The sequence below is a fragment of the Gigantopelta aegis genome, chromosome 10 (assembly GCF_016097555.1).
Source record: "Gigantopelta aegis isolate Gae_Host chromosome 10, Gae_host_genome, whole genome shotgun sequence".
In the NCBI taxonomy this organism is placed as follows: domain Eukaryota; kingdom Metazoa; phylum Mollusca; class Gastropoda; order Neomphalida; family Peltospiridae; genus Gigantopelta; species Gigantopelta aegis.
The window spans coordinates 63,102,540-63,116,496 of record NC_054708.1 but is presented as its reverse complement, the minus strand read 5'-3'; the positions used below and the strand labels follow the sequence as shown (position 1 = coordinate 63,116,496).

Below are 13,957 nucleotides of genomic sequence, written 5' to 3'. Positions count from 1 at the left end.
CTCTATTTTATAAAAACGTAATCTAAGTGTGTTACAGTTTTGTAGATTAACCAAAATTAGAATTAATTTTCGCGGGCTGAAACTAGGGCATGCGATTTTAAAGGATAAATGAATAAACTTAACTGTACATGTACATTGTATATTTTAAAATCATGTCTGTAAACCTAACATATATTATACAATGTTGTAACACAGATCTCCCCAAACTCCCACACATCTTAATCCTAAGGAGACCAAGGAAAAACTGATTTTATTATTTTTTAAACTACAGGAATAAATATAAAATGTAAGGACCAGGACTCAAACTTAAGAATTTTGCCATTGTTGAGGAGTTTTACTGACGGCACAAAGTACCATCGGTAATGCTCTCTACCTACAGCAATTTATATCTCAGCGATGGCAAATGCCGTTGTTAAATTCGAGCCCTGAGGACAGAAAGTAACCTGGTTTCATAGTGTTTTGTTTAAGGACACCACTAGAGCACATTGATTTATTATCATTGGCTACTGGATGTCAAACATTTAGTAATTCCTGCTACATTTTTCCATTAGTAGCAAGAGATGTTTTATATGCACCATCTCACACAGGATATATAGAACATAGCACAGCCTTTGATATACCAGTCATGGTGCACTGGCTAGAACGGGAAATAGCCCAATGGGACTACTGATTTATCCTAGACTGACCACACATCAGGCGAGCACTCTACCACTGGGCTATGTCCCACCCATGGACATGAGGTCAGAAAACCTCATATTATGGTGCTAATTGTCAGTCTTCACAGTTACACCATAACAGCCATTATTTATCTCAAAACTGACACTAGAAAGCTACAATTTCCTAACATAGGGGTCATTCCCAATATGACGTTCATACATGTGTGCGGGAACCATTGCCCCATTTATGGTATAAACATTAAGCATTTCCAAGCAGTCTGAAATATGCAATAATTGTATGAGATAAGTTGCATAACTGACATGCGAACAGAACAACGGTTCGAACAGAACAACGGTTCGAACAGAACAACAGTTCTCGTGAAATATTGTGCCCTTGTTAGCCAAATACTTAATGTTGTAGCCACTTTGTATAAAAGTTAGCAGTTGGCTAATTTGACAATGGACATGGTGAACCATGAAATATTACAGACATATATCATATGTGTCAGTCTTAATTAAACCACTGACTCAAAATCATCCATTATTTTATAGACGATATACACGGATACGATAAGTATAAATATATACATGTACATGTATCGTCCGTGGCCCTGTTTCGGTGGTTTCGTCGTTTGTGCTCAACAGTACGTACATTTGAAGATTTCTGGCGTCGTTGACTTTTGCAGAGGAGAAGTAAACAAATGTCTATCACATTCACAGAAATGTTCGTAAAAATAAGGTCAAAATGAGTAAAGAAAGCAAGATCATAAGCATGGCACATTTTTTAATCCCCTTTTTCTATGATTTTCGAAGACTGTTATTTGAAAGAAAACTTGTTTTTAAAACAAATTTTTTCTGTTCTCAGCTGTACTGCTATTTTGTTATTGAAGTCACATGACTGTCACGGCATCTGCTGGCAAAACTCTCTTTACAGATACTTGCCAAAAATATATGGTCCTTATATGTTTTAACATAAACATATTTCTGGATATCTGTTTGTATATTTATTAAAATTCAGAATGCAGCTTATATTTTTTAACCAAACAATTTTACCATTATAACTATTCATTTGTTCAACTATTAACACAATTGCAAGACATCAGAATTGTTATATTCGTGTTCCTAAAATGTTGTTTGTTAACATTGGTTCTCGAGGACTCCATTTTGTAATTTGTCTTAAAATATTTAAATTATTTTTTATAAATTATTATAAGTGCATGTTTTGTTGAACAACATGCATGTTTAGATAAAACACTGAAAAGTTTTGTGTTGGAAAGTTTTGGCTGTAAGCTATACCACTAAACGTTTCACTAACCGAAACAGGTGACGTAGTTAACAATATTTACTGCTGCTGCATGCTACAGGTTTTGACGCACGTGCAGTGATCTTTGCTATATAGCGGTCAGTTTAGTGTTCATTTAAAGCGTAGAAATACTAATAAAAAGGTAGCTATTTAAACAACAACTGTCTGTGTATAAATATTGATATGATTTAGAATCGAATGCTTATGCTCACCAAAACTGGTCCACCCATGATATGTTGTCAGAATCTTTATTAAATAATTTGTAAGCACAACCAAAAAATATTGGAAGGAATTATTAGCAATAGCATATTTAAGCTAGTATCTCTGTACAAGTAGAGGCCAAGTGATATTTTGACAATCATGAATGAATGACTTCATGTGTTTCAACTCTTCAGTTTTGTGGCGTCAAAAGCAATCTTTACTTCTCACTGCCTCATATATCAGGATCAGAAAAGAAAGAATTAAGAAGCTGATCTAGAAATTAGTCTCAAATACCGGTAAATAAAAATAAAATAAAAAGAATTTCCTTCCTTCTTCATGTCAGACGACTGCCACTCTCAAGGCTGGGCATGGGCAGTCTGTAGTTGTTGGGTTTTTTTACCTAAACAACTTTGGAATTAACAACAAAAAAAACCCAACCCCAACATCCACCCAAAATTCCACATCCACTCATTTTGACTTTCTTGCACTTATCTGTTTGATGCCATTAACATATAAAAATATTTTTAAAATTTAAGCTTTAAAAAAAAAGGTTTTTAATTAATTTTAATAATATAATTTAATATATATATATATATATATATATATATATATATATATATATATATATATATATATATATATATATATATATTAATTGCACTTTAAATGTTTCATCAATCTAAAAGCTACATAAATTTCTTTAAATCATTTAACTTCTTTTAATTTTTTGGATCAAACATTTTCTGGTTACAAAGCTAATCTTATGATATACAGCTAGAAATTAATCTCTTAACTTGCTTTAATAGAAGTATAACAAATTATGTTTTTAATTTTTATATCTTAAATATACTACAGTAAAATATTTAATTTGAAATAAAATATCGAATTTGCTCATTTTTATTCCAACTCTTCAAAAAAGATAGAGATCGCCTTTTGTTTCACCGTTATTGCACAAACCGTAAACCGTAACGTGTCGCTGTTTTATTGTCGCATAATCCATTACGCAGCGTTCCACATGAACAGATCAATTTCTACGCTACAATTAACAACCACTGCGTTAAACAGTAACTTACCCCAAACATTTAACCATCCTTCTATCCGACATGGAAAGCTGTCTATTTGAAATTTTCGTTTTTGACACGCCATGATGTCATCTGATAATTAAGTAATATTCCATTGCATTGAAATCCACATTGTCTAAAATCGCACTGCCGCTTAATCCCATAGAACATGCGGCGGTTACAACCCGAGTAGTATCTCCATCACACAATCAAAGAGAAAGCCGCCTTTTCAGGTAGCGGCGAGCCTCGCGTAGTAATATATCACCAGTGTTTATTTTTGTGTGAAGTCATAAATTGTACCACATGTTTGTACATCGTTGAATGTGTCTATTAAAATGTATTTTTTTGTCTGGCGGTAATATGTATTAGACGTTTGTCCGGTATGTTTTAAAATGTACATGTCTCCGGTAGGTTATAATGTCCCAGTGAACTATATTGTTATTGTACATGTAGATTAAGGTGTTACAAGGTTAAACCATGTGCTGACCTGTGCTAATTTTAGAATATGGAAATCCTCGCCGGATCGATACAAAAGTGCGTGGAGTGGCGGGACGATGTTTAAATGTTACCGCGGTGTTAACATAGGTTTCCGTGTCAAAGAAAACGAACAAAACATAAGTAGATAAATTAATAATATTGTTAATGACACTATTTTATCTTATTTTTAGGTGTACTTGGCATTCGGAGCGAAAAAAAAAGGATCATTGGCCTAACCAGGATTTCATGGCACGGGGGGGGGGGGGGGGGGGGAGAGGGAGGGCAGCCACACTGAGGGTGTGTGTGTGTGTGTGTGAGGAGATTTGGGCGTTCTCACTGTCCACAGACGGGGAACTACTCCTGCTTTAAAAATAATCAAGCGCCCCCTCCCCCCCCCGCTTTAATTTTTTTTTCCATGTGACCTTTTCTCGTTAGTAATATACGGACGAAACAAAAATAGTTCCTAGATCCAGATTTATTTACTTTATTATATTTTTAAGCATGTTCATGTGATCAATTTAATAGAACTAGTATCAACTTGTATTACCCTCCGTCAAGGTTAAATTAATTAATTCAATGTTCATCGATTATCAAGAAAAACAATATAGGTATAAAATCATAATAAATAGCTGTCAGTTTCAATTTGAATATTTGAATTATGTTAGTAAAACAATTAAAAATTCACATCATCTTATCACGCAAATATTATGACTAGACCGAATATTTATGTCTCTGCAAAGCTACATTTCATTTTTTATATTTATTTTTTAATTATTTGCAGACCCGTAAGAACCGGTGTGTGCGTGTGTGCGTGTGTGTGCGCGTGTGACAGCCCCGCCCTCCCCCACTCGAGGACAAAAATGTACGTTTTGTTGTTCTACTTTATATCGTTCCCACGGGCCTGATTTGCCTATATTGATATATCTTATGTGGCTTCTGTAAAGCCATTGAACATCAGATACAAATATAAAAGAAATAACTAATACATTTTTTTAAATCTAAAATATGAAATGTAGCTTTACAGAGACGGAAATATTCGGATTAATGTTATGTTACGCAAACTGTAATATTACGAAGACGTAATACGAGATCATTATAAATTGAAAGACTAATATATTATAATATTGAATTTTGTTTGTTTTGTTTAATGACACCACTGTAGCACATTGATTAATTAATCCTCGGCTATTAGATATAAAAAATGGTAATTCTGACTCGTAGTCATCAGAGGAAACCCGCTACATTGTTTCTAATGCAGACAGGAAAACACATACCACGGCCTTTGTTCAGTTGTGGTGCACTGGCTGGAACGAGAAAAAAAATCAGCTGAATGGATCCACCGAGGTGGTTCGAACCTGCGACGCAACCACCTCAAGCGAGCACTAAACCGACTGAGCTAAATCGCGCCCCATAATATTGAAAGTGTGCAGGAATTTTAGCAGGGTGGAGAAGGGGTGGGGTGGGGTGTCTAGACTGTGGCGACCAAAGCTTACAGGAGGGTCAAGTCATGCTCTCCCGGAAAATATATTGGCTGTTTTGGATTGGGGTTTTTTGCTTGTTGTTGTTGTTTAACGACACCATTAGAGCACATTGATTTATTAATCATCGGCTATTGGATGTCAACCATTTGGTAATTTTAACATATAGTTTTAGAGAGGGATATTTTATATGCACCAACCCACAAACAGGATGGCACATACCACGGCCTTTGGTATACCAGTTGTGATGCACTGATTGGAACGAGAAATAGTCCAATTAATGGGCCTACTACCAATGGGAATCGATCCCATCATAAAATATATTGAGAAAAAAGAAAAATTTCTTAAGCAGCTAGAGAAGGGTTAAGACCCCCGACCCCACTCCCCTCTCACACGGACCTGAGACTAGCACACATTTGATATTTTAACAGAATTCTGTGATGAAATAATCCTTGTTTAATTTTGATTTTTCGCCACTTCAATCTTCATAAGGAAGTATGTTGACAAAATAATACAAATATTATAACTGAAATAATTTTAATACATAATAACAGAAATTTAAAATGATATTCTAAACTAATTGCCTTCCTTCCCTTGTCCTCTTCCCCACGCCAAGTGCTGGGGCAGCTTTTTGAATTCGGGTAAAAAGCGATGGAGACATACAAGCTTTTCACATTGTATTTCCATCAATCTTTTCACAACTGGACTTAAGTCATGCATATAGACAACTTTTGTTGGATGATGTTTCATGTGAATATGTTACCATAAACACGCACCGTGGACTCTACCGATATCAGCGGCTTCCATATGGTGTTTCATCATCACCAGGGATTTTCCAGCATACAATGGGATCATTGTTTCAAGGTATGCCCAAAGTTGCAGTGTATTTGGATAAGTTGGTGATAACAGGTTCAGATGATGAGGAACATTTGAATAATTTGACTCGATTGTTAAAAAAAACCTTTCGGAAAATGGTTTGCCATTGAAAAGGAGCAAGTGCCAATTCACGAAAGAAAAGATGATGGTTCTAAGCCAGGTTATCATTGAGAAAGGTCTTCAACCATGTGACGCCAAGGTTAAAGCTGTTCATGATGCACCAGCACCTAGACATGTTATCAGCGAGAAAGGTCTTCAGCCATGTGACGCCAAGGTTAAAGCTGTTCATGATGCACCAGCACCTAGACATGTTATCAGCGAGAAAGGTCTTCAACCATGTGACGCCAAGGTTAAAGCTGTTCATGATGCACCAGCACCTAGACATGTTATCAGCGAGAAAGGTCTTCAGCCATGTGACGCCAAGGTTAAAGCTGTTCATGATGCACCAGCACCTAGACATGTTATCAGCGAGAAAGGTCTTCAGCCATGTGACGCCAAGGTTAAAGCTGTTCATGATGCACCAGCACCTAGACATGTTATCAGCGAGAAAGGTCTTCAACCATGTGACGCCAAGGTTAAAGCTGTTCATGATGCACCAGCACCTAGACATGTTATCAGCGAGAAAGGTCTTCAGCCATGTGACGCCAAGGTTAAAGCTGTTCATGATGCACCAGCACCTAGACATGTTATCAGCGAGAAAGGTCTTCAGCCATGTGACGCCAAGGTTAAAGCTGTTCATGATGCACCAGCACCTAGACATGTTATCAGCGAGAAAGGTCTTCAACCATGTGACGCCAAGGTTAAAGCTGTTCATGATGCACCAGCACCTAGACATGTTATCAGCGAGAAAGGTCTTCAACCATGTGAACCATATGACGCCAAGGTTAAAGCTGTTCATGATGCACCAGCACCTAGACATGTTATCAGCGAGAAAGGTCTTCAACCATGTGACGCCAAGGTTAAATCTGTTCATGATGCACCAGCACCTAGACATGTTATCAGCGAGAAAGGTCTTCAACCATGTGAACCATATGACGCCAAGGTTAAAGCTATTCATGATGCACCAGCACCTAGACATGTTATCAGCGAGAAAGGTCTTCAACCATGTGACGCCAAGGTTAAAGCTGTTCATGATGCACCAGCACCTAGACATGTTATCAGCGAGAAAGGTCTTCAACCATGTGACGCCAAGGTTAAAGCTGTTCATGATGCACCAGCACCTAGACATGTTATCAGCGAGAAAGGTCTTCAGCTATGTGACGCCAAGGTTAAAGCTGTTCATGATGCACCAGCACCTAGACATGTTATCAGCGAGAAAGGTCTTCAGCCATGTGACGCCAAGGTTAAATCTGTTCATGATGCACCAGCACCTAGACATGTTATCAGCGAGAAAGGTCTTCAACCATGTGACGCCAAGGTTAAATCTGTTCATGATGCACCAGCACCTAGACATGTTATCAGCGAGAAAGGTCTTCAACCATGTGAACCATATGACGCCAAGGTTAAAGCTATTCATGATGCACCAGCACCTAGACATGTTATCAGCGAGAAAGGTCTTCAACCATGTGAACCATGTGACGCCAAGGTTAAAGCTGTTCATGATGCACCAGCACCTAGACATGTTATCAGCGAGAAAGGTCTTCAACCATGTGACGCCAAGGTTAAAGTTGTTCATGATGCACCAGCACCTAGACATGTTATCAGCGAGAAAGGTCTTCAGTCATGTGTTGCCAAGATTAAAGCTGTTCATGCTGCACCAGCACCTAGACATCTTTGAGATTTGAAAGCCTATCTTGGTTTGGTAAACTATTACCACAAGTTTCTAGCAAACTTGTCTACACTACTTACTCCATTGTATAATTAGTTAAAGAAGGGAGTTCGTTGGGCTTGGTTGGAAATACACGAAATGGCATTCAAAGAGTTGAAGCAACTGTTATGTTCAGACATGTTATTGGTACATTGCGATCTGGACAAGAAACTGATTTTGTCGTGTGATGCCTCTCCCTATGGCATTGGTGCAGTTGTATCTCATGTCATGGAAAACGGCGATGAAAGACCTATCGGATTTGCTTCTAGAACTTTAGCACCAGCAAAAACAAATATATTCACACTTGGATAAAGAAGCTTTGGCTATGATATTTGGGGTCAAGAATTTCATCAATACCTATATGAAAGAAATTTCAAAATCATTACTGATCATAAACCATTGCTTGGTTTATTGGGTGAACACAAAGGTATATGGTATGCGGCTTCTGCACGAATAAGGCGCTGGGCTTTAACACTCGCAGATATAATTATAGGTAGTTCCTTTGCCGGGAGAATTAATTCCTGTGCTTGAACGGTTGGAATCAATACCATTTGACGCGAAACAGATAAAACGATGGACTAGAACAGACCCAGTTTTATCAAAAGTTTTACTCCATGCTTTGAAGGGTTGGCCAAATTGTTGTCCGAATGTTGAATTTCAAGCATGTTTCAGACGTAAAGATGAAATCAGTGTACAAGATGGATGTTTACTTTGGGGATCCAGAGTGATAGTTCCACCACAAGGACGTTCTAGAGTTTAGGCCTAATTATAATCCACGTGAAAACGGGCAGTGTTTTGAACCCTATAGAAATCTGTTTGGTAGTAATACAAATATGAATAAACTTTATTATCCAGATTCGAGCATTTTCGTTTACAAATAATTAGGGCAAAAATCAAGCTGCCCCACAAAACGAAAAAATAAAAACAAGTGAGTCCGTACACCTATGAGTAAACTATCAATCCAATAACAAGTCCATAAGATATAAGATAAATAAGTTTGAGAGAGTAAAACAAATCTAAAAAAAATAATAATCGAGTATTAAACATAGATACAGTGACTCAGTCTGAAATGACTTTTAAGAATTTATATATATATATATTTTTTTTGATAGCTCAGTCTGTCTTGCATTTTTCTGTTGATAATATTGGCGTGAATACTAAATTAATTGTAGGCTTCGGGTGTGCGAGTGCGAATAATTTTTACATGCTCATATACCACTAGAGTTTCGAGCATGTCCGTCCCGGGGCCTGTCTCTGGATAGCTTCGGGCGTGTAATTTTTGAAAATTTTGCAAGGACTCTACATATAGTGTGAAATTAAACCACAAGTTAGTAGTTTTTCTATTAATATAATAAATAATGACAAGAATCGTTATTACCTGTGCAACATACAATTCAGGCACATACACCCCCAAAGAAAACCACAACCCCCAAAACCCTCCAAAACAAACAACAACAACAACAAAAAAACCGTACGTTTACGTTAGTGACAAGAAGTGTTAGTTTGTTTAGTTTTAAAGACACCACTAGAGCACATTGATTTATTAATCATCAGCTATTGGATGTTAAACATTTAGTAATTTTGACAATCTTGAAGAGGAAACCCGTTACATTTTTCTATTAGTTGCAAGAGCTTTTTTATATGCACAATGTCATAGACAGGATAGCACATACCACTGCCTTTAATATACCAGTTGTGGTGCACTGGCTGGAACGAGAAATAGCCAAATAGGCCCACCGTCGGGTTCGATCCCAAACCAACCACGCATCAAGCGAGCACTAGTAACCTTTACCACTGGGATACCTCCCGCCCCTCGTAGATTTATGTTTACGCGCAAAATTAGGTTTACTATGTTTTGTGAAATTGGTCCCTTTAGGATATGAGCCAGATCCCAAGCGCTTTACCACTGGGCTACGTCCCGCCCCCTCACAAATCATTTAATGTATGATTAAAATTGACACTACTGAAACGCACAAGAAACGTCATTTTCTCCAAAGCTAATAAAACTTAAAAAATAATTACTCTTTCATTAAGTTTATTTAAGAAACGCATCTCCCCTCATTCCACTGCATGTCTTTGTGACACATTGTGACATATCGATTCAAGTAAAGCTTGGACGATTCACCAAAACGCACACTCAAAAACTAACGTGGGTCGAAGATGCAGTCATTTCTTGGAAATCTCAAAATGCTCGTGCACCGCGTGGTAGGTATGGGTATAACTGCAAACTTCGATGGACAGAGTGCGCAGATTGTTGCAAATGCATATAACGTCAACGTCAGGACTATCTGCCGTCTGCAACATCGGTATAACACCACCAACACCACCAACGACCGCACTCGCAGTGGTCGTCCCCGAGTCACCACACCACGTCAAGATCGCTTTATTGTGCGACAACCTCTGCAAGACCGCTTCACCACAACCACTGAGACGGCTCGCCATACCATTGGAACACAGCAACGACCCATCAGTGTCGACACGGTCCGTCGCCGCTTGGCCTCCAACAATATCCATTGTCGACGTCCTGCTCGGACCGGCCTCGGTGGCGTCGTGGTTAGGCCATCGGTCTACAGACTGGTAGGTACTGGGTTCGGATCCCAGTCGAGGCATGGAATTTTTAATCCAGATACCGACTCCAAACCCTGAGTGAGACAAGGCTCAATGGGTAGGTGTAAACCACTTGCACCAACCAGTGATCCATAACTGGTTCAACAAAGGCCATGTTTTGTGCTATCCGACCTGTGGGAAGCGCAAATAAAATATCCCTTGCTGCTAATCGGAAAGAGTAGCCCATGTAGTGGCGACAGCGGGTTTCCTCTCAAAATCTGTGTGGTCCATAACCATATATCTGACGCCATATAACCGTAAATAAAATGTGTTGAGTGCGTCGTTAAATAAAACATTTCTTTCTTTCTTTCTTTACGTCCTGCTCGGGGCCCTATTCTTACAAACCGTCATTGTTAGGAACGACTGCAATGGGCCACACAGCTCGTCAACATTGGCGCTATCAGCAATGGAGAAGAGTCCTCTTCTCAGATGAAAGTCGATTCTGTATTTCAACGGCGGATGGCAGAGTACGGGTCTGGCGAAGAAGAGGTGAATGGTACGCAGTTGCATGTGTGATGGAGAGAAACCCGTGGGGTGGGAAAAGCATCATGGTTTGGGGAGCCATCGGGATCAACCATAAAGCTGGACCTGTGGTCTTTCAGAATATTGGCCCAGGTCGAGGTAATGGCGTCACGGCTTTGCGATATATCGACCAAGTCCTTCGAACTCGCATTGTGCCCTATTTCGGCCGTCGCCAGAATCACATGTTACAGCAGGACAATGCCCGCGCCCACACTGCCAGAGTCACCAGGTACTTTCTACAGCAGCCCAACATCAGAACCATGCCATGGCCAGCCCTCAGTCCAGATCTGAATCCAATAGAGCACTTGTGGGACGAAGTCCAAAGAAGACTCGATGAAGTGCGACCAAGGCCGATAACTGCAGCAGACCTGAATGTAGCTTTCCTCAGGATATGGGCCGCGATTCCAATGGCCTGTATCAACCACCTTATTCACTCCATGTACAGGATATGTGTGTCTGTGGTCAACGCTCGTGGGGGCCACACGAGGTATTGACTTGCAACGCCCCAACTGACACCTGCGATGTTAAATGCCCTTCTGAGAACTATGAGGAAACATTCCCCAACCTCTGTTGCAGAAGAGTGCAAAAATTAAACTTTCTCCGATTTTTCCTACTCGTGTATTCGTACATTTGAAAAATAAACATACTGATATTTAAAATCCAACTGACGTTTCTCTTGCGGTTCAGTATATAAAGACACACGTGTCTAACATTTTGGCTGTAAAGTGGTGTGCTTCACATAATTTGAAAGTTAATTTTACATTTGTTTTCAAATTAATTTTTGTTATTTCAACTACTTTAAGAATGTGATAATTCTCAAAGTGAACTAAACGTGATACTATATATCACATTTTCCAACGGCAACTTCCTTCGAGTAATAAAGATATGCATCATTGATGTACTCTGAATTATGTGTATTCTAGCAGAATAATGTTCTTTGTTACTATGTATAATATGTATACGTGTTTGTGATCCATATCAGTATCGAGGTACAACTCAGTGTTAAAGTTGCAGTGGAACAAATCAGATAATTTTCATTTCATTTCAACTTATTGGCTTGTAAAACAAATTATAGTGAATTTTTTTTTATATATACTACTCAAAAGAATTTAAGGGTCAGACGATATTTTCGACATTATTTTCTGAATGTCAATTATATTAGCTAGACCATAATGCCACGCATGGTATTGTTCCATTTTGACGAAAGTGGGTCTAAGCAACCCATAAATGAATTAAAATCCACTGTCATTGACACTGTCGACTAGTTCTAATAGCGAAAACATGCTTACATTTGCACGTAAATGAGGGCGAAAGCGAAAGGTCTGCTAAGTGCCCATAACTTGCTTTTTCACAAAGCGCTTCATTTGCACGCTTTGCACGTGCATTCCATGTTCCCAATGCTGAATTTCTGTATAATTGGAGTTTGCGTTCGTGTACGGTGCACACTCCAAATTCGACAATGGTACGACTTCAACTGACTATCGAAGATCGAGGAAGAGCTATTGCTTGGCTTCAGGATGGCAATACGCAAAGAAATGTTGCTCTGAGACTTGGTGTCAGTCAGAGTGTCGTTGGCCGACTGTGGCAACGGTACCAGGCAACGAATTCTGTTCGAAATCGTCCACGTTCGGGTAGACCCCGAAGCACTACAAATAGAGAGGACCGCTACATCACCAATATGGCTCTACGTCAACGCACAACCACTGCACGCCGATTACGTGACAATCTGCGGACTGCGACTGGAACTCGAGTGTCTGATCAAACCATACCCAATCGTCTGAGAGCCAATAATCTACGCTGCCGTCGCCAGGCTGTTCGACCACCACTCCTACCACGTCACAGAACGGCCAGACATCACTGGTGCACGCTTCATCTGCGGTGGCAACGTGTTCAGTGGGGTCGAGTGATGTTCACTGATGAGTCCAGCTTTAGTCTCCAGTTCAACGACGGTCGGGTTCGTGTCTACAGACGTCCTGGGGAGCGCCTCGCTGATGTTAACGTTAGACAACGTCACCTGTTCGGTGGTGGCAGCGTCACGGTGTGAGGCGGCATCTCTATCCACCACAGGACCCCCCTCTATGTGGTGGATGGCAATCTGAATGGAATCCGCTATCTGAATGAGATTATCCGGCCGTTGGTTCTCCCAGGCCTTCAGCAGATTGGCGGCGGGACAGTTCTGCAGGATGACAATGCCAGACCCCACCGCGCCAGGGTGGTGACGGACTTTCTCAGACAACAAGGTATCGCCAGGATGGATTGGCCAGCATATTCGCCTGACTTGGCCCCAATAGAGCACGCCTGGGACGAATTAGGCAGGAGAGTTCGGGATAACCATGCCCCTCCGGCCAACCTTCATGATCTGGGTCAACTTCTTATGGCAGAGTGGCAGGCCATTCCCCAAGAGTTCTTCAGACGTCTGATCAACAGCATGAGGCAACGATGTGTCGAGTGTATTCGCGCCAGGGGTGGATTCACACACTATTAAACGAATGTTCTAATGTGTAAAATCCATGTTTGACAACCTTCAACTTTGACAGCATGTCGTGTGACTTTCTTGTATACAGTGACGTTTATTTGTTTTTTTTTGTAAATATGGAATAATAAATATTTTTTTTGGTGTAGTTTACATCATCAATCTAATACACTCTGAAACTTATTTGGTTATAAATTTTTGACCCTTAAATTCTTTTGAGTAGGAAACTGCATGAGTTAAAGGGACAGACCCTAGTTTTTAAACACTAATGCACATTTTCCACTATTAGAGCCGTTTATGATCACTGAAGTCAAACATTACTTATATTTTTATTCTTAGATTATCCATTTTCGTAGAACCGAAGTGTTTCTGGTCATCTTGGTGTTTACAGCACCAAAAATTGCATTTTTTTTTTTTTTTTTTTTACACGCACAAGTTTGCGTTTGAGAAGTAGCGGTTTATAGATTCGAGTTCTAGTCTATTTTTAAGGATATTT

General features: G+C 39.5%; 2 protein-coding genes across 6 annotated transcripts in view; one reads left to right on the top strand and one right to left on the bottom strand.

Moving 5' to 3' along the window:
* Positions 1–3,481, bottom strand: part of LOC121383342 (ras GTPase-activating protein nGAP-like) — a 222,678-nt gene extending 219,197 nt beyond the window's left edge. For 4 of the 5 annotated variants that reach the window (XM_041513309.1, XM_041513310.1, XM_041513311.1 and 1 more), the window contains exon 1: positions 3,234–3,480. In XM_041513309.1, the coding sequence (XP_041369243.1) occupies positions 3,234–3,306 (73 nt within the window). In that variant the 5' untranslated portion in view covers positions 3,307–3,480. Of the gene's footprint in view, positions 1–3,233 lie in introns of all 5 variants that reach the window. The other variant, XM_041513308.1, reaches the window with a different exon arrangement.
* A 2,713-nt stretch (positions 3,482–6,194) lies between these two features.
* On the top strand, positions 6,195–7,829 carry LOC121383743. Its single transcript, XM_041513840.1, has one exon. It carries the CDS (start codon positions 6,195–6,197, stop codon positions 7,827–7,829), a length of 1,635 nt encoding a protein of 544 aa, XP_041369774.1.
* The last annotated feature ends 6,128 nt before the right edge of the window (positions 7,830–13,957 follow it).

What these genes read in the sequence shown, in the direction of transcription:
- LOC121383743 (XM_041513840.1), top strand. Translation starts at nt 6,195, where the DNA reads ATGATGGTTCTAAGCCAGGTTATCATTGAGAAAGGTCTTCAACCATGT.